The sequence below is a fragment of the Phoxinus phoxinus genome, assembly GCF_949152265.1.
Source record: "Phoxinus phoxinus genome assembly, chromosome: 2".
Lineage (NCBI taxonomy): Eukaryota > Metazoa > Chordata > Actinopteri > Cypriniformes > Leuciscidae > Phoxinus > Phoxinus phoxinus.
In genome coordinates, this window is record NC_136877.1 from 39939553 (window position 1) to 39967266 (window position 27714).

A 27714-nucleotide genomic window follows, 5' to 3' on the forward strand; every position below is an offset into this window, starting at 1 on the left:
GAACTTTCACACTTTCATTCATAAATTCACCGCGTCTGTGTTTGCAATGGACACAGATCAAATCGCGTGAATATTAAAAACTCAAAGAGACAGCAGTTGTTCAACGCGTCTCTGGGAATGAGCGCTCAATGTGTGCTCTACTACACACACACACTGAAGCAAGCGCGTGCTTGTGTCAGCGCTTCACTGCAGCTATGTAGCCTATGAGGACATGATGTAGGCTACACATGACACATGAACTTCATCACAGAGCTGCTATGAGAGTCACTTCATGAGAATTTCACCATTTCATTTGATAAAACTATCGTCATTCATTCGTATCATACACACACAGAAACTGTAATGTCTTTACGACAACCTGTCAAAATAAAAGTTTGGTATAAACTCAAAGAAATTATGAAAGAAATTGCACAGTAAAATGTACTGTAAAATAATAATAATGATGAAATCTATTAAAACTTATTTTAAAAAATGAATATCACACAAGTTTTCATTCATGTTTTAATTTAAACAGTAAACTTGCCAAAACAATAACACAATTTTCTTTCAAAAGCACCATTTCTAAAAGTACATTTGTATTTGTGCCTATAATGTTTTATTTTTATTTTTTTTATTGTCAGCTGATAAAACCTGTGCTTCAGGGACCATATTCATATAACATCTAAGGCTAAATGTAGAAAATCAGTCCAGTCTCCTCAGCTGTAAATATCATTGGCTGTTAAAGTCTTGTGTTGCTTATAATAAATTGACATGTTGATAACACTTAGTCTCATAATGCTCTCAATTACATGTCGTTGCATACTGTATGCATTAGTGAGTGTGGTGGTGCTTATGGGGTGATGAGACGGGTTAGTATGAGACGGGTTAGTATGCGACGGGGGGTGGGGGGGGGGATGGGGTTGGATGGTGTCACAGTATACTCACTACAAAAAACTAGACTACACCACTGGGTACGCTACAGTACCCACTTCGAGCACTGCTTTGATCAAATAAATGCAGACGTAGTGAGCATAAGAGACAGACCACACATGTCAATCACCGACTATAAACATTAGTGTAGGGAAATAAGGAAAATAACTAAGGAAAAGATACATACTGGAGCACTGTTGGATGGCTTTGGCTCCCGTTATCGTGGTAGTACCGTAAAAGGGGCAGGAGAGGCAATAGGAACGGCCCTCCTCAGGCTGGTAATAATCTCTGGGACATGGGTAACATGGAACCAGACCCGTACGAGAGAAATGACCCCCGGAACATGGTACTGGGAAGACAGAGAGAAAGAGAAACCATGTATTCAGAAAGCAAATGGAACTATTCCCCTAAATAAGTCTTTTTTTTAGTCTTGTATGTTAAAGTAATTCATAGGTATTTATTCAATTGTTACATCTCACCACCACACTCATTGACATCCAGAGCCCCTCTATTGACAGTGGTCGTGGTAGGAGGGCAGGACAGACAGACCTGAGAGCCGAAACCTGGCTGGAATTCCCCTAGAGGACAGGACTCACACGTCTCCAACCCGGTAAATGACGAGCTGCCAGGCTGGCACTGCGCTGGAAACATGCACACACATGCAGGTATGCACACATACAAAGATGGAGACACACTTAGAGATCCCGTTTATAAGCAGCCTTCTGCTGGAATGGAATAGAGTGATGAGTAGATTTATGATCAAACATATAGACTGCTGACTGATTACCTTTGCACTCTGCCAGGCTGCGTGAATGGAGGTAAGGAGTGGAGAAGCCATCTGGGCATGACTTACACTCCATCTGCCCCTCCTGATCCTGATATGACCCTCTCCAGCAACTCTCACACTCAGCATACTCCAGGGAGAAATACGTCCCTACTGGGCATTGTACTATGGGTAACAAACAGGGTGGTCAAAAAAATGTTGTGGTAAAACTGCAGTTAATTTGTGGCAAATTTACAAAAAATGCAACAGTTTGCCGCAAATGTTTTCCAGACGTTCACAGATCTTCACCCTAACCCAAAAACGCTTTAAATGCTTGTCATATTTTTCACTACTGAATCTATATCAGATGTGCCCTGTTGAATGTGTATTTCATTTTTTAGACTCACCACACACCCTGCCTTTGAGAACAGACCCTGGCCGGCAGTACAGTGTAGCTTTTTTACTTTCCAATGATTTGGGGTCCGCTACGATCATCTCTGACGACACATGGAAGGTAGAGAATGGTTGCTTGCTCAGTGTCCGCTTAAGTCGATTGGTCAGCTGCTCAAGTGCCCTCAGTAAACGTTTTTGATTGACAATTTCCGCAGAGTCGTTCCTCGACAAGGGCAGTGGGATGCTTGCTGGGAAAAAGGAATGGTGTTGGGAGAAGTTGCAACTGGATTTGGGTGTAAAACTAAGGCTCCGTTTACACTGCAAGTCCTAATGCAAGGACCTGATCTTTTGACCATATGGTTTTGTCCCTTTGGTTTTGAATGGTCGTACTAAAATGATTTATATAATTCACATCGGGTGGAACCATGATTATTTGCCAACATGGAGAAGTTAAAAGCTGTCATGGATGTTAGCAGCGCAAAATCTGACTGAACGGATATAGACCGGAAAATAATGGTAATTTTCAGTTGTTATTTTATCTATGGCTTGTTAGATCTAGAATTCTGAAGTGGGTAAGATTACATCTATCTGAATGAATTCAAATGAATTAACGAGAGAGAGAGAGAGAGAGAGAGAGAGAGAGAGAGAGAGAGAGAGTGAGTGTGTATTACCTGACTCTGTACAGTGTCTCTATGTAATAGCGAAGCATGTGTTTTTAATTACAAAAAAGCAAAGTTATCACTGTTGCAGAGAAACAATGTAGCTTTCAGTAGCGAAGTTGTTTTATTTGTAAAATTCACTGGGCAGAGGTTGAAAACCAGTTTCTATGCTCCTGAATGTTTCTATGTGTGCACAATTTCTTACCTATACAGTTCCCTTTTGAACGGTCACTTCGTATTGCATAGCGATACGCAGTGGGGAAACTCATTTCCTCAGATTAATTGAAGCTTAAAATGTAGCTGCACAGCTAGCACAGTGAGAGACTCACTCATTGGCTGTGCTGCAGCAACTGCACATCCAATGGCGAAGGTGCCTCCAACATATGCGCCAATCAGCTAACAGTGCGCCGACTTCCTGTGGCCATCCGGCGATCAACGTATATCCTTTCTCTAAGAACTGTTACATTATACAGTTTGAAGGAGCGGAAAGAACGTTGTTCCAAATGCCTAGTTCCACTTGCACCACGTGCGGATCCCATCTGTACGAGGGCAACGGGCACTCGGAGTGCGTTTCGTGCCAGGGGCCTACCCATGCCGAAGCCGCGTTCTCTTCTGGCGGCTGCTCTCTCTGCGAGGGCATGCCTGTGTCGGTGCTGCGGACGCGGCTAGCTCTCGCTAAAGATGGCGACGCCGCACTCCCCACTCATCCGTTTCCCGCGCTGCTTCTGCCGAGGAAGAAGAAGCGCCGCAGCCAGCGACAGCCCGAGAGCATGGAGGTTAGCGAGCCCACGCCGGCCACGTCCCCGCGTGCCTCGCTTTCTCCTGCCCTAACACCTTTACCCGTCCTGTTTTCACAGACGGACCATCCTGGGGCTCCAACATAAAGGTATCCGGTCCCCCTGTGTTAGGTGGCCTGTCCCTAAATATGTGTCAAACCCTAGCCACAAAGGCTCCGGCCTGGCATGCCATTCCCGGTGTGTCGCGTTGGGTTATAAACACAATAAAGTGAGGCTACTCGCTCCAATTCGCTTGCTGACCCCCAAAGTTTCAGGTGGTTCTCGAGACTTTGGTGAGAAGCAGCGCGTGTCACGTGCTTCGCTACGAACTACAGAATCTTTTAGCAAAAGGGGCAATAGAGTTGGTTCCCCCCGCGCTAAAACACTCAGGGTTTTACAGCCGTTATTTTCTAGTCCCAGAGAAAGACGGCGGCATCAGACCCATACTAGGTTTAAGGCATTTGAACAAAGCCCTCATGAGACGGCCGTTCAAAATGTTAACTATCAAACAAATCCTCGTGCAAGTTCGCCCAGGGGATTGGTTTTTCACTGTGGATCTGAAAGACTCGTACTTTCACATCCAGATAGCCCCTCATAACAGGCCATTCTTGAGATTCGCCTTCGAGGGACGGGCTTATCAATACACAGTCCTACCATTCGGCCTGTCCTTAGCACCCCGTACATTTACGAAGTGCATGGGCGAAGCGTTATCTCCCCTGAGACATCAGGGCGTGCGCGTGCTGAATTATCTCGACGACTGGCTGGCTGGTTTTAGCACAGTCGCGAGCCGAACTGTTGATACACAGGGATTTGATTCTCGGCCATTTGCAATGCCTGGTACTCAAAATCAATGTATCCAAGAGCAAACTAATGCCCAGCCAGAATGTGATCTTTCTGGACACAGTTAGAGACTCTACAACTATGAGAGCGCGTCTCAAGACAGAGCGCTCTCTATACAACGGCTAACAGCCTCCTTCAAAAGGAGCGCACGCACTCCCCTCAGAGAGTTTCAGAAACTTCTCGGCCTCATGGCAGCCGCATCGCCAGTACTCCATATGGGACTACTGCATATGCGCCCGCTACAGCACTGGCTCAAACGCTGGATGCCAGCCCATGCATGACAGTCGGGCAGAATGCGTGTTATGGTGAATCACGGCTGTTTGCGTACCCTGATTCCCTGGCAGGCTCAGAGCTGGTACCAAGAGGTCGTGACCATGGGAGTGACCTCCAGAAGGAAAGTGGTCTTCACAGATGCCCCCAACCAAGGTTGGGGTGCGTTGCACGAGGGCGTGGCCAAAGTCAACCTTTTTGCCCTTAAGAAACAACTCTCACTGCGCAGCGTTGTTTTCGAAGGACAGGGATGCGCTGACCCATGCTTGGCCCAGTTGCCCTCTGTATGTGTTTCCCCCCGTTTCCATGATCCCCCAGGTCATCAAACGGGTGAGAGAGAGCGGATGCCCAGTCCTCCTAATGGCCCCTCTCTGGAAAACCAGACCTTGGTTCAGATGGTGGACAAAGTCCCATGGCCTGTCCCTCTGAGGAAAGATCTCCTCACACAGGCGAACGGGACGATCTGGCACCCCCGTCCCGACTTATGGGCCCTACATGTGTGGCTCATCAACGGGTACCCCGGGACCTCCATGAGAAGGTTCTGAACACAATTTCTGAGGTTAGGGCCCCGTCTACCAGGCGCCTCTATGGCAGTCAGTGTTCTTCAGTTAGTGCTCGGATAGACACTTTGAACCCCAGTCATGCGAGGTATCAGTGATACTGTCCTTCCTACAGGAACTGCTGGACGCGGGTCGTTCCCCATCCACGCTCAAAGTATGTGGCAACCATAGCAGCTCATCATGCTCCAGTGGCTGGCCAATCACTGGGAAGGAATGACTTGGTAGTACGGTTTCTGAAGGGAGCTAGGAGGATGAATCCTTCCAGACCTCCCTCTATACCACCGTGGGACCTCTCCACAGTCCTTAGGGCCCTGAGGGGTCCACCATTTTAACCGCTTCAGTCGGTTGACCTCAAACCGCTTTTGCTAAAGACCGCTCTCCTGTTGGCACTGGCGTCTATCAAGCGAGTGGGAGATTTGCAGGCGCTCTCCGTGAGCCCCTACTGTTTGGAGTTTGGTATAGGCAGGGGTGCACATAACTGGTACGCAGGTACGCATGCGCGACAAAAATTAGGAATGTGTAATGCCACTTGTGTTACTACGCGCCTTTGCGTACTTTAATGTTAACTGTCGCCAAAATGCAACCTAGGCAGTGTTCATACAATTTTTTCACAGACGAAAACGAGGCGATAACTAAATAAAAACCTGTTTTAAATGACGACCACTGTGACAAAAATGTATTGACATTTTCGTCAACAAATAAAAACTAGACGGAAATGAGGGACGATTGGGGAAGTGATCCCGTCAGAATTGATTTGAGTTTATGGTAGATGCGCACATTTGAATTGTTGATCTACCGGCGGCACACGAGTTGGCATGTGCTTGATGCATGTCTGTCTCAAATCGTTAAAAAATGTAAACGTCTGGGTGAAAGATAAGAGCAGACATATGAATAGATCTGAATAAGAGTGACGACGCGAAAGAGAGCTTTATTCGGTATGTTTTTCTGTGTGAACAGCTATACAGCGCCTTGCGCGCAAGGACTGAATTGAGCTCTGTTTCGCGTCTGAATGGACAAATACACATTATGTCTAAATGTCCGTTTTGGAGAGTATTCATGTAAACACAGTCGCTTATGTCTTTACAGAACGTACAGTGCATCCGTGCAATTGGATCTGCACTCGGTCTTAAAGTGACAGTGCGTAATAAACCTAATGCCTTCTGTAAATGTGCCTTCTGTACACTTAATATTGATCAAACAACAAAATAAAAAGAGAAAATGCACTGCTCTTTAATATCTTTAATAAGAATTAATTATATTTAATTTATACAAATAAATATATCTGAACAATCAAATAACACTTCAAATAATTTTTTTTCCATTATTTTAGGTCGGTGAGTACCAAACACCATCTCCTGGTACTCACCTGAGTAACTCACTGAAAAGGTTATGTGCACCCCTGGGTATAAGTGACTCTAAAGTCACTCTGAAACCCAAGCACGGCTATGTGCCCAAGGTGCTCTACACCGTTTAGAGCACAGGTGATTTTACTGTTGGCTCTTCCCCCTTCCGATGGGGATGGGGAATCTAATGGCGCTTTTCCACTACAAAGTACCAGCTCGCCTCGGCTCGGCTCGACTCGCCTTTGTTTGGTTTTCCACTGTGTAAAAGTTGCACCGGTACCTGCTTCCAGGTACTTTTTTTCGTATCACCTTCAGCAAGGTTCTAAGCGAGCTGAGGTGATACTAAAACGTGACGTGAAACACGGCAGACTGCTTATTGGTCAGAGAGAATCGTCACTATTCACTGCGTCATCATTGCACGCACCAGACGGAGTATCCTGAATAACCCCGACATTTTTAAATAGTTTTGCCAGATATTGCGTGATATACCCATTACTAATATTATGTAAAACAGCATACAATCGATTTCCTCCATTGTCCTGTGTGTGTGGGTAGCGGGTGTGTGTCATGTCGCTATGACGACCAGGTACTATTGTGGAGGTACTATCTGCAATGGAAAACGGAGCGAAAAGTGAGCCGAGCCGAGCCGAGCCGAGTCGAGCTGGTACTGGTAATGGAAAAGCGCCATAATTTACTTTGCCCTGTCAGGGCTCTGAAGGTCTATTTGGAGTGCTCCGTGTCCTATAGGCAGTTCAGAACAGCTCTGTGTCTGCTTCGGTGGCCGGTCCAAGGGGGCTCCTGTCACGAAGCAGAGACTGTCCAGATGGATAGTGGATGCCATATCACTGGCATACGCCTCTGTGGGCCAGGCTTGCCCTATAGGCACTAGAGCCCATTCCACTAGTGGTATGGCCTCGTCATGGGCATGGTCCTATGGGTTTCCCATTCAGGACATTTGTGCGGCGGCCGGCTGGTCTTCGCCCTCCACTTTTGTGAGGTTTTACAACATGGAGGTTCCTTCCCTGCAGGCGAAGGTCCTTTCTGTATGATTAAGACTCGACTAGTCTGGTCTTATCTGTATAATTAAGTCACTGTTCATAAGCACACTATCCCTTACTATGAACCAGCCTCTAGATGTTTTTGGTCCCCGTATACATGTATTAGACCTGAGGGTTCTGGTCTATTGGTATGTTATTGGGGGTATGAGCTTAGTGGCATCATTGTATACCTGATTTAGACCCGACGGTGTAAGGTCTTATCAGTATATTATGTATATATACATATATATTGTATTCTGGCATGTTTCATGGACTCAGGGGTCCTGAGTTTCGTGTTCGGACAGTTATTTATGGTGCGGCGTTTTACATGGCGTACCCACGCTACACAATACGAAGTGACCGTTCGAAAGGGAACTACTCGGTTACTATCATAACCTCGGTTCCCTGAGATAGGGAAGGAGTATTGCGTAGTCTGCCGCACTATAGTAACATGGCAAGATTGTCGCTTCAGTCGATTTAAACCTGCTATAATGGCGAATTCGGGCTCATTTTATAGGCTCTGCCACGCCCTGTTGGCGGGCTCTGACGTATGTCGGCGAGCTGTTAGCTGATTGACGCATAAGTTGGAGGCGCCTTCACCATTGGATGTGCAGTTGCTGCAGCACAGCCAATGAGTGAGCGAGTCTCTCACTGTGCTAGAGAAATGAGTTTCCCCACTGCGTATAGCTACGCAATACTCGTTCCCTATCTCAGGGAACCGAGGTTACGATAGTAACCGAGTAGTTATCATAGGTTATTCAACCCCCATTACAAATCAGGTTTATTGGCAAAATGTACAGACTTTCAGCTGTTTGCAATGAACACAAACAAAAGTAATTGAAATAGCTCAACACAACAAATGTTTCAAGTGATTTCCCCACATTCAACTGAAAATGCTACTTTTGACTTCTGCAGTCTCAAAAATATTCAACCCCCTGAATAAAATCCCTTACAACAGCAAAAATCTGCAAAACAGTTGTTGTCTCAAGCACACCTGAAGCAACTAATCAAGGGCTTCATTAGTTGCACCAGGTGTGCTTGAGATAGAACACATTAAATATCTAAACTCGCTAGGTTTGTTGAGTGTCACGTTTGACTCTATGTTAGAAATATGGCTAAGTAAAAAGTATGGTCCAAAAATAAATAAGAAAAGTGCTCAAAATCATGTAAATAAGCCACAGAAGTTTTGGAATTCTGTTCTTTGGAGCGATGAAACAAAATAAAAACTACATCACAGTAGTCCATGTGACATCAGTGGGTTGGTTAGAAGTTTTTGAAGCATCGAAAATACTTTTTGGTCCAAAAATAACACAAAATAAGACTTTATTCAGCATTGTATTCTCTCCCGGGTCTGTTGTCAATCCTTCACAGTTACGCTGATGGCGTAAGACGCTGATGACGTGTTATCTGGTGCGCCCGAGCTTCATTTATAGACTGAGGGAAACGCACGCTGTAAAAGTGTCTCATCCGCGACATGCACATTTACGCACCATTAAAAAAATGATATCCACGCAAACAATGTAGAATAGCTTGAATATAGCGTGCGTCTCCCTCAGACTGTAAACGAAGCTCGGGCGCACCAGATAACACGTCATCAGCGTCTTACGTCAGCAGCGTCACTGTGGAGTCCTGAACGCAGATTCATAACAGACCCGGGAGAGAATACAATGCTGAATAAAGTCTTATTTTGTGTTATTTTTGGACCAAAACGTATTTTCGATGCTTCAAAAACTTCTAACTAACCCACTGATGTCACATGGACTACTTTGATGATGTTATTATTACCTTTATGGACATGGACAGTATACTGTATATACATTTTCAATGGAGGGACAGAAAGCTCTCGGACTAAATCTAAAATATCCTAAACTGTGTTCCGAAGATGAACGGAGGTCTTAAGGGCTAAGAACGACATGAGGGTGAGTCATTAATGACATTATTTTCATTTTTGGGTGAACTAACCCTTTAAGTACGTTTTGTTTGAAGTATTGTACTTCGCTACATTTTAAATCATATCCGTTACAGAGTAAAAAAGTAGATAATAATAATACAAGGGAGAAGAAATCACGCTCCAGAAACTACTGCATTGATTAAAGGGCGGGAGAACAAACGTGCAAAAAAGGTGATGTAGACCCAGGGGCACTTTATGGCCGAATAATTTCCGTGATGCAGAGGGAATCCCGGAATCCAGTCATTAAAATGGAATTGACATAAAACACACAAACTGATGTATGGATGAATAAATCAAAAGTAGATCTGAGCAATAAATCCAATCGTGACATGGTCTGTGAATATTAAAGTGTAAAACTGCTATGTAAATATATAATCTGCTTTTTCTGCGTGTCTGTGTGAATGAGCTGCGCTGCTTTGTTTACTATACTCAAGTACGCGTGACACTTATGGTGTTTTCAGCTTCTCACAAACAATACGAGGACATGGTTACATGAACATTTCCAGAGCTGCTTTGAGAGAACGCCTAATGAGCATTTTCATCATTTTATTTGAGGAAAAACCATTGTCAAATACACTCTGAAACAGGTCTTCACTACAACCCGTCAAAATAAAAGTTTGGTTTATCTAGGAGAAATTATGACAGAAAAATATTACTATTGTAGGCCTACAATATAACATACTTCTCAAAATAATAACACAATTTATTTAAACATTATTTAAGGAATTTATTTTTTTTGTCCATGGTTTAATTGAGTAAATCTGTTTTGCAGCACCTCCCCCAAAGATAAAAGGATAAAAGTTAAAATTTTAATTTGATTACCACTGTTTTTGATAATATATTTTTATTAAATCATAAAAATAAAGATACATTTTCTGAATAAAATACATTTCATAGGACTCTATTATCCTTAAACATTTTAACAAATTATTAAAGTTGGGGTATGTGATTTGCAAAATGGCTGGCAGATTTTGAAAATACACAACTCAAATGGTCCTACCTTCTTTACTTTGACTCCACCCATTCAAAGAACATGGACATGGATGGGGGGAAGGTACGACCGATTGATTGACGCACTTACTGTCCAATGATTCTAGGTGGTCTTGGAAATGATTGGCTGGAGTTTTTCGAGTCCTGCCCGTTCCACAGATGATTAAATTGCTTAATTTTTATTTCAGTGCTTCTAAATCAGTGGCTGTAAGTGGGTTAGGAATAGGATTTTAAGTGATTTTGAAAAAATGGCCAAAAAAGAGAATTACATACCCCACCTTTAATGTTAAAAATAAGTTGTTAATCTAATTCATTATCAATTACTGAATTTAGTTGATTAGACATGTTTTATTGAAATAAATAATGGTTTCAATTTTGTAATAATAAAAGCATTTGTTCTACCAAAAAAAAGTTTTAATTTTAACTGATGATAATAGTAATAACCATAATTTAATGATACAGTTTATTTATTAAAAAAATTATTAATACCGTAAACCGTGATATTTTCTGAGACGTTATAATACTGTGAAAATCTCATACGTCACAGCCCTACACAGGAGACTCCCCCACCCCACCCCACCCCCGGTATTAAAAAGTAATTCAGTAATTCAGAGGCTATATGCGTTTTTCTGAAATTTAAACTCGCGACTGACACCGGTGGCCAAAAAACAGAACTACTCTTCCTTTCTGCTCGCTCGTACGTGCACACTTCACAAGTCATCTGCTGCAAGGAGGTCAAAGAAGTGTTCTGAGTGATCTGAAACGTTTAACATGAACGCGCTTGACGTCACATCCGCAGACAGCGCGGGAAAATCCGACCCGACAGAAAATAGGAAAAATAGGATACAGGCTTATAGGTGCACCCACTGTGAGCAGACAAGGTGTCAGTATGTTCATCAGGAGATGTTTGAGTCATAAATGGTAAAATAAAAAGAATATTGTTTCGTTTATTTGGGGGAAAAAGTTCCATATAGCCCCTTTAATAAGTAACTACATTTTTAATTAGCTACTTATTATTTTTACTTGAGTATATTTTTAGACTGCTAATTTTACTTTATCTTGAAGTAGTAGTACTTTTACTTGAGTAGAATATTTAATTACTGAACAATAATTAAAGAACGATGAAGCATATGCTGAAAACAACACTCTGCCTACAGTTAAGCATGGCGGTGGCTGTGATGCTCTGGGGCTGCTTTGCATCCTCTGGCACTGGAAACCTGCAGATCATCAAGTATACCTCAAATTCCACCAAGGCTTGGTTGGAAAATGACTCCTGGAAGATTCTACAGTGGCCATCACAGTCACCTGACCACATAGAAAATCTCTGGTGGGATTTGAAGGCGGTGGTTGCAGCACACAAATCAAAAAAATATTACTGAACTGGAGGCCATGGCTTATGAGGAATGGGCTTAGATTCCTCAGAAACACTGCCAGAAGCTGGTGTCTGGTAATACATCTTGTCTGGAGCAGGTCATAACAGCAAAAGGGTGTTCTACTAAGTACTAAAGATGGTTGCCATGAAGGGGTTGCATAATTTTGAGACTGCAGAAGTCATTAAAAGTTGCATTTTCAGTTGAATTTGGGGAAACCACTTAGAATGCATGCCAAAAAAAACCCCCCCAGATCTCGTGCGGATTTTTGTGTTTACACGTGTGCAACAAATTCTGATCTGTGTCAGATGCGAGTAAAAAAATTCAGATTTTTTTGTGCCAGTGTAAACGCAGCCTAATTATCAACAGGTGCAATAACAACACAGGGCCTAACGTGCCCAAAAGTTGGTATTTCTCTACCTGTGATGTTGAAATGGATTTGTATCTTCTGCTCTCTGGTAGGGCCAGTGGTTTTCCGATGCCGTTTGGTCCTCATGTGATAGCCATGCTGTGATGAGCCATCTTGCTGTAAGTGGTGCTCTGGAGCAAAACCAGTGTCAAAATATGCATAGTCCTGACCATTCTGAGAGCCCCAATTACTGCCCCACCCTCCAGGACCTGAGGAGAAGAAAAAAACAAAAACAATTATATGGCAAATTTAATCTATAACAAAATAATATAAAAATGTAAGAGAGATTTAGAGTTTAAATAAAAAAAATGCAACAACATAAAAGCAAAAATAGAAATAACAAAAAACGAGTTTCACTAAACCGCTCTACATATTTTTTGCTAATCGGTGCATAATCAGCATAAGATTGTGCATGTAAACACTGCATACAAAGCTCCATGGATCAGATATATTAAAATAACTTCTTGCTAACATGTGACCATTACAGACAATCCCCAAAATATGAAATACATTTTTGTAGTTATAATGATGAACCCATTTTAGATTAACAGCTTTTGAAAAATTACCAAAACAATATTGTGACCATTTTAGCTTGTAAGGCTTGCAAGCTCAGCTCTTTGGCTCCCCAATGGATCAATTTATCACCAGGTAGTAATTGCCCCTGTTGATGTGCTTTTTGAGGATAAAGAAGCACTTTAACAATCAGTCAAAACTTGGTTCATTCAATTTGGTGACGGTTTCATTTTATTATTATGTATATACTATTATTAGTGTTTATAAATATTTTGACTTAGGTTTTATTTTTACATTTTCAGTTTTCATTCTAGTTTGAATTGTAGTAATATTCTTGTATGCTTCTGTCGATTTTCTTAGCTTTTTTTGTATACATTTTTTATTTAGCTTTTGTTTTAGTTTTAGTCATTTATTTAGTACTCTTCAATTTAAACTTATTTCAGGTATTTTCCAAATCAACATTTCTAATTTTAATTTAAGTTTAAAGTTTTTCATCTAATATTATATTTTGTTTTAGCTTAATTTCAATGATCAAAATTACAGATTTTTAATAGTTTTAGTTAACAATAACAACATTGCCTGGCGAAAAGAATAAAAAAAAATGTGACATTAGCATGCCATTATTTACCAATAGCAAATCCATTTGGATAGTCGTAGTTATACTCTAGGCACTGTCCAGGTAAATCAATTTCCAGTTTGCAGGAGACCTCATCTCCACCGCAGATGTTAGGGACCTGTGGGATTATGATTATTGTTAAAAAAAAACAATGAGGGTAAACAAGATGAAATGTCATGTGGCTAAAGTATATGTGCATGTCTATGCATCAGATCTCACCATATCTTTAAGAACAGTTGAAAACTCTCCCGTGAAGGACTTTAGCAAGTCAATATCATCACAGCGGGATGCTTTAAACAGCATCTCAAAGGGCTTAAAACCATTGTTTGCTATTCTGTTCACTGTACACAGGAGATACATAGAGCAAAATGCTTACAATAAACTCAAAGAAAAGAAATCTGTGTAAGATAGTATGTGTATGAATCTGTGTGTGGAAAGAGGAAATTATGAACAGTAGAGCTAAAATGAAAGACAAATGTTGAGTAACAGTGAAGCAATCCTCACGGGAGCAATCAGGTCTGTCTGGTGAGCGGGGCGGCTCCCAGATTCCATTATTGGCGCAAAAGTAGCTGCGCACAGCATCCTGGGCAAGACTGTAACCCTGTCTGCATATCAGAGTGCAGTTCATCCCTTCCTCCGTCTTGGCACATGAGAAATCTGCATTCACTGGCACGAATGGCTTCTCACAAGTTGAACCTGAGGTTAGAAACATCCTTCAGTGCCAGTGCATTAACTAGTTTATTTAAATAAGGAACAGTGTAATCTGGAAAAATTCACAGCATTTAGCTTAACTGGCTAGACAGATCCAAAGACAGATTATAGCAGAGTGCACTTTCTTTTTTTAAGAAAACTCTTGGCATGAAAAGCAAACTAGAATAATAGACTGTAGCATGCTTTAAGGAATGATCTTCATAGTCAACAATGAGAAAGTTTATGTAAAGTCCTTACTGTACATACCTTGTACAGTAATGATGAGTTCACAAGTTCGATTGTTGCCGGAAGGGTCAGTGGCTATGTAGTAAACTGAAGTTTCTCCCACACGAAATACATCACCGGATGAGTGAGTACTGGAGATATTCAGATAGGCTCCTGAGAAAGAAAAATAAACAAATTAATAATTTAATACAGACAAGGAGGCAGCACATTATTATATACACTACAGTTCAAAAGTTTGCAGTCAGTAAGATTTCTTTTAAAGAAATTAATACTTTTATTTAGCAAGGATGCTGAATTGATCAAAAGTGACAGTAAATACTTATACATTGTTAAAATATATTTCAAATAAATGCCGTTCTTTTGAACTTTCTAATAATCAAAGAATAGAATGATATATCTGAAAAACATGTATCATGGTTTCCACAAAAATATTAAGCAAAATTGATAATAATACATGTTTTTTAACCATGAAATCAGCATATTAGAATAATTATTGAAGGGTCATGTGACACTGAAGACTCAAGTAATAATGATGAAAATCAGCTTTGCCATCCCCGGAATAAAATATATTAAAATAGAAAAAAAGTGATTTTAAATTGTAATAATATTTCACAATATCACTGTACTTTTTGATCAAATAAATGCAGCCTTAGTGAACATAAGAGACTTCTTTCAAAATTTTTAAATATATCTTACTGACCCCAAGACGTTTGGAATGGTAGTGTACAATACATATCCTTCAATATAAAAGTAAGTGGGACATCAACATGCCCTTGTATATTTAATATCAAAACCATCTGTATCTCTCTTTGCAGCTATAACAGCTTACAGACTTCTGGGAAGGCTTTCTACTAGATGCTGGAACATGGAAGCAGGGTTTGTTCCCATTCAGACACAAGGGTGTCCAAATCATCCCAAAGGTGTTCAGTGGAGGTCAGGTCTGGGCTTTGAGCAGGCCAGACAAGTTCTTAAACACCAAACTCAGTAATCAGTTTCTCTGTGGACTTTGCTTTGTGCACTGGGGCATCATCATGCTGAAGCAGAAAAATGCCTTTCCCAAACCATTGCAACAAATTTGGAAGCACACGATTCTCGAGAAAGTCACAGTAATGTTTAACATTAAGATTTATCTTCACTGGAATTAGAACAGCTAAACCTGTTAATTAGAAGTGGGTGTCCACATACATTTGGCAATGAAGTGTATATACTGTATATGACGCTGGTAATGTATGTCTGCATCTGTTTGCAATATCGCAGACATTGCCTTAGTTGTGCAATCTGGCAATAGCCAATGATGTAACAGGTACTTTCACAGACATTTACCACAGGGAGCAATGTGGAGCTCCACAAGGACTCGCTCTGGTCAACCACAAAGTCCTACAAAGGGTGATACGCTACTGTACAGCTCCTCACGAGGCCTTGGAATAACAGGCCTTGGTGCCAGAGGAGAGTAATTGCTAGAATGTTTAATGACACAGAACTAAGGGTGCTACACTGCGGTCAGACAATAGAGTCTTTCAAGGATCATAGACTTCAAACACTCAAAGACACAAACATACACTCACACTTATTTGCATGCACATATCAGTACCCATAACTATAATGAAACCTTCATACATTTATCCACTAAAATAAGGTTTTGTGACCACACTGAGGCTGCTTGTCGACGTCACACCACGCTGTCCCAACGTCAGCATGTTTTGTTTTTCCATGCCCACACCCTGACGCTGGTTTATATTTAGTGCAGACAAAACTCCCTCCAAAACCCGCCAGACCCAGACATTTGTCAGACAGTTTGGAATAGCCCTGGAACTTCTCTCTGGAAAAGTGTGTGTGCATTCACGTCTGAACTGGTTAAGAACCAAATTAATTATCTTGCAGAATTTGGAGAGCTTGTGCATTTGTACAAATGCCTTTGTGTGTATAAATTATTTCTCTTATGTTTTCTTATCTTGTTTTATCCCAATAATCTCCATACACCATAATCATAATATCATATACCTCATTTATTTCTTTGTTCACTGGATTTGCAGTAAGAGTATACAACTAAAGCCATTTCACCTGTCTGAGACCAAAAGACTGATTCCGATCTTTATCGCTGCTTATGTAGCCAATTCAATAAATACTTTTTGCAGGAAAACATTTCCTTCCCAGAGTTCTTAAAATGTTCATAAATCAAACCATTTCCATTCTCTGTAGCTACTGTAAAAGTTAATTCAACCCTGTTCAAGCTCCACAGGTGTTCTGAAAAGCATCCTCTCTGTGATGATTTTACCAAACGTCAATCCCTGAAGATTCATTTTCTCACGCACAAACGCTCAGATTCAAGGTCTTTCCAAAAAGGCCTACATTTTTTTTCCTGGACCCGTTTAATATTTAATTTGAACACAAAAATAAACTGTAAACATGATAAGTGTGGCCTAACAATTGACATTGTTCCTCTTTTTGCTGTCTATATTTGTTAAAACAGTAAAAGATCATGTTCAATTATTTTAGTGTGACCTAATTAATATTCATGAGTACCCTTTCTCCTATTTCAACACATTGTCTCTCTTTTCCCACTCTCTTATAAATTAATTTATATGTACCTGAGTTGTCTGAAAACTGAGGTTCTTCCCAGTATACTGCAGTTTTTCTCCCAGAGGCCTTAAAAGTGGGTGGAGATCGACACCTGTCAATCAATGGTGGTTCCGTATCTAAGGAAACAACAGGTTTTTTTTTATAAATGTAGCGAGAACAAATGTCTTGTTTTTTGCTTCTATACTTTAAATTCAACTGTGTATAAAAAAAAATAGTAGAAGACAGGAACTGTACAAAACAAGATATTTATAGTAAATAGTGAATAATAGTCATAATAGTAAATTGAATATAGTAAATAATATATGAATTATGTTGTAGTTTTGTTTTTGCAAAACAATACTACATTTAAATATGACCAATAAATATTAGTTGTACAAGGAATCAACCTCACCAACTACAGTAACAGTGAAAGAGCAGTTGGCCTTGTTTCCTGTGCGGTCGGTTGCGGTGTATGTTATGAACTCAGTTCCTATAGGGAAAGGCTGCATGGGGTTTAGAACGGGGGTCACCTGCACCACAACCTGAGGAAGAAAGGCAAGACCTCATTTTAAAATGACACGAACAAACCTGTGTTTTTACTTTGAAAGGGGAAAATAAAGCTGATGCAAAACTCACCTCATCTCCAGAATTGTCTCTCAGCATGGGTGCGCTCAAACTGACGTTAGCTGACCTCTGATGTTCATCTGTCTCTGTGATGACATCACCAGGGCACTGAATCCATGGAGGCTCTATATCTACAAAAGAGGAGAAAATCAGTTCAGGATCAAAAGTCTCCATAACGTCAACCCCATTACCAATTACTGATTCAATTACTGATGTAAACATGACAATGATGTCACTCATTACCTCTAGCCATCTCATTTTTAAACTTATGCTTTATGTAAAACATCTGTAATGTAAAAAGATCATCCCTTTTGGAGCTTGACGGCCTCCGCTTACTATATGTCCTTGTAAACGGCAAGACTTTTTTTTCTTCATTAGTTATTGAAATACAAACTTTTTTCTTTATTGTTTTAAACAAGTCTAGATATCTTAAAGGGATAGTTCACACTGTCTGTTGTCATTTACTCTCATGTTGTTCCAAACCTGTGTGACTTATTTTCTTCTCTGGAACATAAAAGAAAATATTTTGAGAAATGCCTCTGTTTGTTTGTTCTTAGAATGAAAGTCAATGGTAACCAAAAGGTTTTGGTTACCAACATCTGCCTACGTATCTTGTTTTGTGTTCAGCAGAAGAAAGTCGGTCATACAGGTTTGGAAATTTTATTTTTAAGTAAACTATACATTTAAACAATTTTGCTTCTTAAAGGATAAGTTTATGGAGTTTGAACCAGCTTTGTATTGATGATACAATGTCGGAAGTATATGTAAATGAACAAAGTGTACTTTTTCTTCGTGTTATCTGCACCTAGATATCCTTGTTTATTTGTCAGCCAAAGTCTGTCGGATAACACAAAACGTGTTACTTTGCATCATCCAGCAGACTTTTGACAGGGGCCAGTTGCATAAACTTAGCCACTTTGTTAAGACTGTGTCTTAAGAAGTTTGACTAACTAGCAGTTAACCAAGGGGCATGAGTTGTACTTTTCCAATTCAAATTAGACTGTAACTGACTTTAAAAAGTTAGGACCAGTTTTGAAGAAAAAATTTAGATGACTAACTTTTTATATTAATCTAAGCAGTTTATGAAACCGGCCACTGATCAAACTTTCACATTTTTGTATTATATTATAAATAAAAATCACGTTTCTATTGCATAGACAGTAGGGCTGTAACGATTAATCGCGATTAATCGAAATCCAAAATAAAAGTTTGTGTTTACATAATATATGTGTGTGTATTGTGTATAATTATATTGTATATATAAATACACACACATGCATGTATATATTTGAGAAATATTTGCATTCATATACTGCATATATATTTTTATATGATTTATATTATATATAAATAGAACTATTTTATATATAAATAACACATTTTTATTAAATATATACATGCATGTGTGTGTATTTATATATACAAAATAATTATACACAATACACACACATTTATTATGTAAACACAAACTTTTATTTTGGATTTCGATTAATCGCGATTAATCGTTACAGCCCTAATAGACAGCCAAGTTTTATTAAAAGCCCATCTTGCCAACGGTGAATTCCCCCTTTACGTAAAATGAAAGATCTTTAGGGGTGTTTAGATATATTTTTGAAGTGAACTATCTATTTGATGATAATGTGACTCTCTAGATTCATGCTGACAAGTTGTTGGTGTTGAAGTGACATAACTTACATAGAGGTGTTTCATTATCACATGCAGCTCTGAGTAGAACTTACTAATCACATAATCTGTGTTTTGTCAGTCCAAGTAAAACAAATACTTCATTGTTACAGTCACTGGGCCAAAAAAGAACAAAAAATGAAAGTTCTGTCACAATTTCCTCACCATAACATCGCTCCAAATTAGACTATTCATGTAGAGTCTATGAGCAAAGAGCAGTTGTTGGTGTTGCTCTGTTGAGAGCTATTGACTGAAGTGTCAATTATTATCACATCCAGGTTGGAGTAGAGCTTATTAATCACACAGCCTCTGCTGTCCTTCCAAGCTAAACAAATACGTCATCTTTTGTCAGCCCAAGAAAGAACCTAGATCAGACGAAAACACCCTGTCTTTTGCGTTCTATCCTAATCTCTATAGACACTGATGAGCCACAAACTCACAAAAATACACAAACATAATCTATCCTCTCATCAGTAAATCATAGAGGTTCAGGGGTGAAAGCTAAAATTAATTGATGCTTTGTTCAGTTCCAGCTTGGAGGGGCAGTTTTTGAGTTTTATGATCTTGGAATCCTTTAGTTTTTCACACTGGTGTACTTTTTTTGATGATCGTCCACTTATTCTGTTGTTCATCATCTTAAAGATTTTGCAGCAACACATTTAATGCACCTGTTTCACTGGCAGCACATCTGTCCCATTGCAAAACATCAAATTACAGCACAAATTTAGGATCAAAGAGGGTTTTTTTCAGACACATTTATACATATATATGGACAGTGTCATGCAATACACATCCTTGTACATCCTTATAAACACAAACAGAAAACAAATCACCTGTACAGGTTGCTTTATGTAGATAGTCACTCCAGATTCCAGAAGGCAGACATTTTACTTCAGAGTCACCAAGGAGACGATAACTACGGGGACAGGTTAACTGACACGATGTTCCGGTCTTGACCTCATTCTCCCCACAAGTAGAGGGCGACAGATGAATATGCTTCAAAGTAACAATCGGAGGACATCGCACCTCTTAGAAAGAGAGAAAGAGGGACACAGTAAAACAAGAACAACATTTTCCACAAAGATAAATCAAAAGAATGAGAGATCAAGAGAATGAGAGAGAGATCATGCAAAAATATCTCCAGAAAGGGAAATGTAAGAGCGGTTATTGACCACACTGCTTGACATTCTTGGAAAAAACCTCAACACACGCATACTCGCACAAATAAATGATTTTCAATCTGACATCAGGATCACCCTGTACTGCCAAAGCAAGAGAGATTGATAAGCACATAGAAAAACAGAGTAAAAGAATTACAGTGAAGACAGGAAAACATGTCACACGACTCAAACGGGCCAAAGGCTGGAGTATCAGTTCAAACGATCTACAAAAGATTGATGAAACCGAGAAGAGCCAAGTGATGCTGATTGACAGTCAGTAGAATGTGGGACAGTTCAAAATACATAAACAGTTACTCAGGATGGGAGTTAAAATAAAATATATAAAAGATTATTTTGGCTGGACATGCTTACAAATGTCATTTGCTTTTATATGGGAAACCAAGCAGGAGGTAGGTTTGTGGGTAAAAACTAGCAAAAATGCTGCCATAGCTTAGCTGTGTGTATGTCTGATAAAGCACTGAGACAGAGAGACAAAGAAACAATAACAAAAAGGCACAATTATGTATTCAGTTACATCAGACTGATTGACGGCCTTGTGGAGATCAAAGACATAGTTATAAAAACAAAGCTTGAGCCTTCTTGTAGGACTGATGGCTATGCCATCCGTAGGGGGTCGAACACGGTGCAATTTTAGCGTTTTGAAAATAATTTCTACGCAAGCTAAAATTTAAACAGGTTAAATAGATTTGTAACATGCAAAAGCTCACAAAAACTCCCGATTGTTGGAACGTACTAACTTATAAAACACAGCAGTTTCAATTGATGTACAATTGATGTATAAATGTATGTAATTTACACTATCATTCAAAAGTTTGTGGTCAGTAAGAATTTTTTTTTTTTTTGTAAGAAGTACAAAACAAGGCTACATTAAGGCTACATTTATTTGATCAAAGATTTATTTGATCAAAGAATTTAGATTCTTAGATGAATAAACAGTTCAAAAGAACACTACTTTTTTTGAAGTACCGTACAAACTAATTAATTTTTTTGTAACAATGTAAAAATCTTTACACACATAGATCTACTATCTTACCAGCACACCGGGGCTGTGGTCCACTCCACTGTGAGTTGGCCAGGCAAGTGAGCCTGGCTCTGCCCTGCAGCCTGTAGCCCTGTTCACAGCGCACCGAACACTCCAGCCTGTAGGGGGCAGTCCGCTCACTGCAGTTCAGTACCCCGTGATGTGGAGGAGAGAGATCTGGGCAAGAGCGAACTATGGGAAAATACCACACACAGGGGTTAGAGCATCGCACAGAAAGTCTGGTCCTATGTTATTAAAACTTCGCTGTATTGAACAAACTTTGAATTATTCCATGGAACAATACAGCTAAAATGAACAGCCAGGGAGAAACAAAAATGAAAAAGATGGACAGGCTAGAAAAAAGAGAGATTTTAAGAGAAAACGGAAAGAAAAGAAAGAAAAAGAAGAGGGTGGCTGGTAGCTAAGTCTGTGGTTAGGACTTTGAGACCTGTAATTTATTTCCAAACAAAGAACATCCCAAATGTTATTTCAGGGCTGAGGTCACAATAGAGGGAACTCTTGACAGGTCAACTTGCATACATACATTTGTCTGCGCATGTGATTTGGTGGTGTGTGTGTGTGTGTGTGTGTGTGTGTGTGTGTAGGTGCATATTCATATTGTATTCATTTGTCGGTGTGTTGAAGTGTGTATGCACTCACATAGTTGGCAAAGCATTTGAGTTTACTTTCCAGCTATCTAAACACACATGAACTCAGAGCTCTGCAGGCAGACATGCAGAGAAATAGCTTTATGAGCCCCACTGCACACACACGCATACATGCATACTCACGGGCTGCAGTATATTACCGTTTCTGGGGGTGATGAAACATATGGGGTGACTCAAAGCCCTTTGAGCTATCAATTGTGTAACACATAAACTGACAATAAAACCAATATGTTTTCTGCTTAGATGGAATTAGAGGCAAAAATAGCACAAAAGAGTGGAGACAGGGTGAGTGAACAAAAGAATGAGTGACAGAAAAGGAAGAGAAAAGAAAAACAATTAATAAATCAGTTTATTTTCACTTTACAGGACTGGTGATGTCATAAAATCCAGGGCCCGGTTGCATGAAAGGCCTTAAATTAAGAAAACCCTAAGTGTCAGGGTAGTGTCACTTCTGTAGTCTATTTCTTTGCCCTGACACTCCTGTTTTGTCTTGTCTGTGTGTCTTGTTTCATGTGCTCTCATGTCATGTTTTGTCTTGTACTATGTAGCACGCAGCTTGTGTTTTACAGTAGCTGTGTGCTTTCATGTCTAGTTTTGTGTGAGCACATGGCTTGTGATTTGTTTTACTGGCCATGTGCTTGTTTTTGTCATGTTTGGTGTGAGCACATGGCTTGTCATGTGTTTTCTTGTGCCATGTGCTCTCCTGTCAATTTGTCTTGCCCCGCCCATCTTGTTACCTGATTATTGATTAATTTGCCCCACCTGTCCTCCCACGTTACCTGCTTTGTTTGCTCTCCCTATGTTTTTAGTTCTGTGCTGGTTTGTTGTCGAATGTACACCCTTGTGTCAAGTCAAGTCTTCCCCCATGGGGTAGTTTTGTTTGTATTCTGTTTAATTTTTATTATTAATAAAAGCTTGTTGTTCTGCACTTGAGTCCTCGCTACTTTCACCTACCTGAAACCCTGACACTAATTTATACCCTTAAGCCGAGTTGGGCCACAGCGTGGCCATCTGAGACAAATTTTGTGAATCCTAAAAGATTCCTCGGATCCTAGGCAAATGTGCATTTTTATTGATCAAAATAAGCCTGTTGAAAGTATGACATGAAAAAGTGTGTATTGTCAGAAACAAAATTGACTGAACAACCACATTTTCATATTTTTCATTACTTCCACTGTGAGGCTTTCGTCGTTCATGGCAAGAGTGACTGATTATGGCAGCAGACTTGGGTTGGGTGTTTCCCCTCATCTTCTAAAAGAACAGCTTTTTTTGTCTTTGGTCCAGTTAGTTTTTTTGTGTAAAGCTCGTAAGGACACAGGACTAGGTGATGAGCCGCGTCGTGGCTAGGACCACGAACACTGGATGGATAATTTTGTAATTCTTAGGTTCAAGAGGGCAAAATCAGTTAATCTAATCACCATACAGGCAAAGTGGCGTTGAAGATTAAGTACAATAACAACGAGTTGGACAAATATAATGTAATTTATTGGAAAACTATGTGTGTGGCGCGGCAGGATTCTAAGCATCCTCCTGTGTCGTAGCTGGACGTCGCCAGTGTGTGTACACTCATAGAAACAATGTGCTCAAATTTTAGGATACTCTTTGTCATCCATCAGACCCCCTTTAATAATCCCCATAACTCAAATATTGAAGTACTGCTGTATAGTTTAGTAAATGTTTAACTTGTCTAAAAGTCAGTGGTCTGTTATGTTCTGTTTATTGTGGGAGATTTCATAACTATAGCAACCGCTTCTCCACTGCCGTGTTATGCCAGAAACTATCTCAAAATGCTTAGTATAAACACTCAGGTATGGGTGGCGGTTAAGACATTTGTTGCAACGCTATTAAAGAAACTCCTTCCCTCAAGGATTTTCCCGCCCTCAGGGATACCTTTAAAGCAAACCACTTACTAGGTTTCATGCAACCGGTCCCAGGTGTGCCCCCCCCCCCCCTCCCCCCTCTCTCACCTCTGCAGCTTGGCTGAACTCCTGACCAGCTCCCGTCTGGCTGGCAGAGTCTGATACCATCTCCCTGCAGGTCAAAGCCCGTGAGACAGCGCACCCCACATGCAGAGTTAAACTGATTATTACACACATTCTGGATGAAGAAGCCATTCTCTGGAGGAGAGAGAACTGGACAGACCACCACTGCAGTATGAAAAAGAGAACGAGAGTAGGAGAGTTATATGATTATATTTGTGATATATATATATATTTGATAATTGATCAGCACCTTGGCATGTGTTGTTGTGTGGTCTGTAGCCTTCCGTACACACACAGTCTGATACATCTGTACTCCCAGGTCTGGATGTGTGATTAGGGTCTGGGCAGGTCAGGCAGGTACTCGCACCTCCAGAAACTGATTCAGGTTTATACGTGCCAGATGGACAAGCTGAGAAAGAAAAAAAGTGAAATTAAAATGGTCAAAGAAAGAACGAGCTTGATAGAAATTACTTAAAGTCGGTATGAAATGGAAATTCATCTTTCTAAATTCACATTTTCTAAATGCATGTTATTGATCTTATTGTGAACAATACATCCATGTTGTTTATCTTTGCTTTGCTTGTTTTTACCTCGTAATGTTTAACCAAAATTAGATCTGCCACCATCCAAATCAATGACCAATGGATAGAACCAAGTCCCTGATCAAAAAGACAATGTTAAAAATGTAACTTAAAATGTTTAATGATCCAATAAAATGTTCCGCAACTGTGATTCCTTTGGAAATTAATTTTAATTAACATTATATAGACCTTTTTTGGTATACATGCCACAATCAAATTAATTCATCCCAATGGGTTCGTCAAACACTAGACACAAACCCTTGTGATAAGATGTGGTGTCAGATAGCATGTTATTGAAATGAAAAACTCCCCAGCACTAACTTTCCATTTCTTAAATGACACATACAGTATGTTTTGGAGGTTAAGACAGGATTCATTAAATTCCAAGAGTATTTTTCAGACTATTTAGAAAAGTAAATGATGTGTTTTTTACTGGAACAATTTTGGCTGAAATACCTAAAAACCTCCCCACATAAGCACATGTAAAATATCAAAGACATTTCACTTGTGGAGGGAGGAACAACCCAGACACTCTTTATCAATAGCTGCTCTGTTCAGACATCTCAACTTAGTCAAAGTTGGAGAAAAAACACTTTGTTTGGACCCCAGTTGGAGATTAAATTCAGGTAATGGGTCACTTTTTTCATCATTTAAAAATCAGTCAAACTCTTTCTCCTCTCTTAGCCCATCTCTACTTCCCTCCAATGGTACATACTGTCAGAAGTCATCTTGATAGACTATCTGGTCAATTAAGCAACAAACCCCACATCTAACTTAACAAATTTCCCTTTGCACGTGTTGTTGATATTAGTAATGGACTCCCGTCAATCACTGAGCTGACAGCTCGAGAGGCTAGTCAGACAACCACCGTTTTGTTTCACTGGTTACATAACATGCAATATGCAAGAGTAAATAAGGTTTCCTCCCAGTATCCTTGGCATCATTTCTAATATTTCAATTTGGTAATTTTTCATGCAAATAACACCCAGCTGCTCTTGAAACAGTTGCAATGCTGTGCTATTCTGAGTTTTGATGAGGGAAGACAGGTTCTATAAACTGGTGCTGATGGGTGGCCATCCGCTCTGAAACACTGGGCCCAAAGTACAGGCAGTTGGGCACAGAGCAAAAAGACAGAGAGAAAGAAAAGCTAGCAAACACAAAGACACAAACAGACAAGCAGATGGTGGAATTTATGTAAGAAGAACTGAGAGATTAACAGTGAAACTGAGACAGGAAGAGAGAAGTAAACAGACAGATGGCGAAAAAGAATGCAAGGCAGGAATACAACCAAAAGCAATGAAAAAATGTGCATCTGTGCTTAAGTGAAAGAAACAGACATACAGATGGATGGATGGAATAAGTTAGATAGAAGGAGAAATCAGAAAGCTGGAAAGATGATTGGTTTCCTTTCTCAAAAAAGTGCTGGGAAAAATATTAAGCAACTGGTTATTAAATTTCGCCACCTCTACACACATGCCCTGATGTTTTAATGCGTCTATTGAAGACATTTTGTCACTTATCCAAATTGCTTTTAAGAGCTGTCTGATGGCTGGAATTCTCCAGAATCCAACAGCTGATGAAGTCATTGAGATGGGTGGTGAAACATCTTCATTGGAAAGTCGAATTGCTTGCGAATACATTCTTCCAGACATTTTACACTGACCTGGTTTCATGAAAGTGTTCATAGACATTTTGCTTATGTTACAAATAGCTAGCTAACGTATGCTGTATTTTGTCAAATGAAATGCACTAAAGTGACAAAAGTATTTATACATTGTCTGTTAAATTACACTAATCAAACCAAACCGAAATCCAGTCTGACATCACACTTTCGCTGCAGTCTGTATCAATGGCTGTGCCCATAGCGCGGGACTGTTGTTGTGATTTATTATTTTTAAATGTATAAATTTTCACCTCAAAATTGGTGTCCGTCCATTGACAATAATGCAGGCGGAAATTCTATCACACTCCTAATCGGAGCCAGATGTGACGACACATGGACTGTGATAAAGGCCTATAGTAAAAGCAACTCTTTTCATAAAAGATTAAGCTACTGCCTGCCCTGAACCGTTATTACAGTTGTAGTGTTTAAAGCACATGCACCTATACAGTAATTACCTCATGAAAATTTAGCCTGTCATTCCTGTGATATGAAGCAACTGAAGGCGCGTGCACGCACGCACACGCACACACACACACACACGCACTGACACACACACACACACACAATTCACCTCTGCTCTAGCTTGTTTCCTAATCTAACTTTCTAATAAACCTAGCATTGTACACATTGAATATTGTTGGCACTGTGACAAATTGCTTGTGTTGCTCTTTTGTAAGTCACTCTGTAAAACTAAATACATAAATGTAATGTAAATGATATGTGTAAATATTATAATATTCTCTAATGGCCATAAAAAGTCCCTTTTAAAACATTCCAAAGTCAACAGCTAACATTAGCATGTGTATAATAGTGAATGTGTAGCTCTGTTGTATATCAGGTTATGTCCGGATAAGCTCTTTGATAATGATGTGGTAGAAACTTGTTGCGACCTGGAACCTTTAGCTATATTTTTTAATGAGGTTTTACAGGTTTAAAATAAGAACTTCACAAGTACAGCGGCCAAGTCCTGTATTGGTGGTAATTTGGACTGCTGTTTCCTGGCTGCATGTCTCATAACTCTGAAGCAATCAGTTCAAAACCCTCGTCCTTCCAGAAACTCAAAATGAAAGAGAGAAAGAGGATGTCAACCCAACAGATGGACAAGAACTTACTGTCCAAAGAAAGGATGTGAGTAGGAAGGAGCGTGAACTAGGAAGGGTAAGGAAGAGGTTTACAGTGCTAGCATGTCTTTAGCATGTCAGACGGTTGATTGGCAATGGAAGTTTGGTTTATTTTGAGTTTCTGGTGATGTTGTAAAGGTCAAACCCAACTGAAACAACATGTAATTCCTGACAATAGCAATGCTTTATGTAGCATAAAACATAGCATTTTGCACAATAAAACTACAGCCAAATGGATATAACTCATATGGCTTACATTTGTCATGATTCTACATGTCCAAAACACGGACAAAGAT

The 27714-nt window shown here is 39.9% G+C and overlaps 1 protein-coding gene across 2 annotated transcripts in view; it reads right to left on the reverse strand.

The window, feature by feature from the left end:
• The window catches only part of svep1 (sushi, von Willebrand factor type A, EGF and pentraxin domain containing 1), a 99298-nt gene that overhangs the window by 39479 nt on the left and 32105 nt on the right, over positions 1–27714 (reverse strand). For both annotated transcript variants that reach the window (XM_079598894.1, XM_079598893.1), the window contains exons 4-19: positions 24304–24462; positions 24039–24218; positions 21416–21595; positions 20035–20229; positions 17531–17649; positions 17307–17436; positions 16924–17031; positions 14357–14488; positions 13904–14095; positions 13619–13740; positions 13412–13517; positions 12282–12479; positions 2080–2313; positions 1697–1858; positions 1389–1550; positions 1097–1258 (exon numbers count right to left, since the gene is read on the reverse strand). In XM_079598894.1, coding sequence (XP_079455020.1) covers positions 1097–1258; positions 1389–1550; positions 1697–1858; positions 2080–2313; positions 12282–12479; positions 13412–13517; positions 13619–13740; positions 13904–14095; positions 14357–14488; positions 16924–17031; positions 17307–17436; positions 17531–17649; positions 20035–20229; positions 21416–21595; positions 24039–24218; positions 24304–24462 — 2541 coding nt within the window. The remainder of the gene's footprint in view (positions 1–1096; positions 1259–1388; positions 1551–1696; positions 1859–2079; positions 2314–12281; positions 12480–13411; positions 13518–13618; positions 13741–13903; positions 14096–14356; positions 14489–16923; positions 17032–17306; positions 17437–17530; positions 17650–20034; positions 20230–21415; positions 21596–24038; positions 24219–24303; positions 24463–27714) is intronic.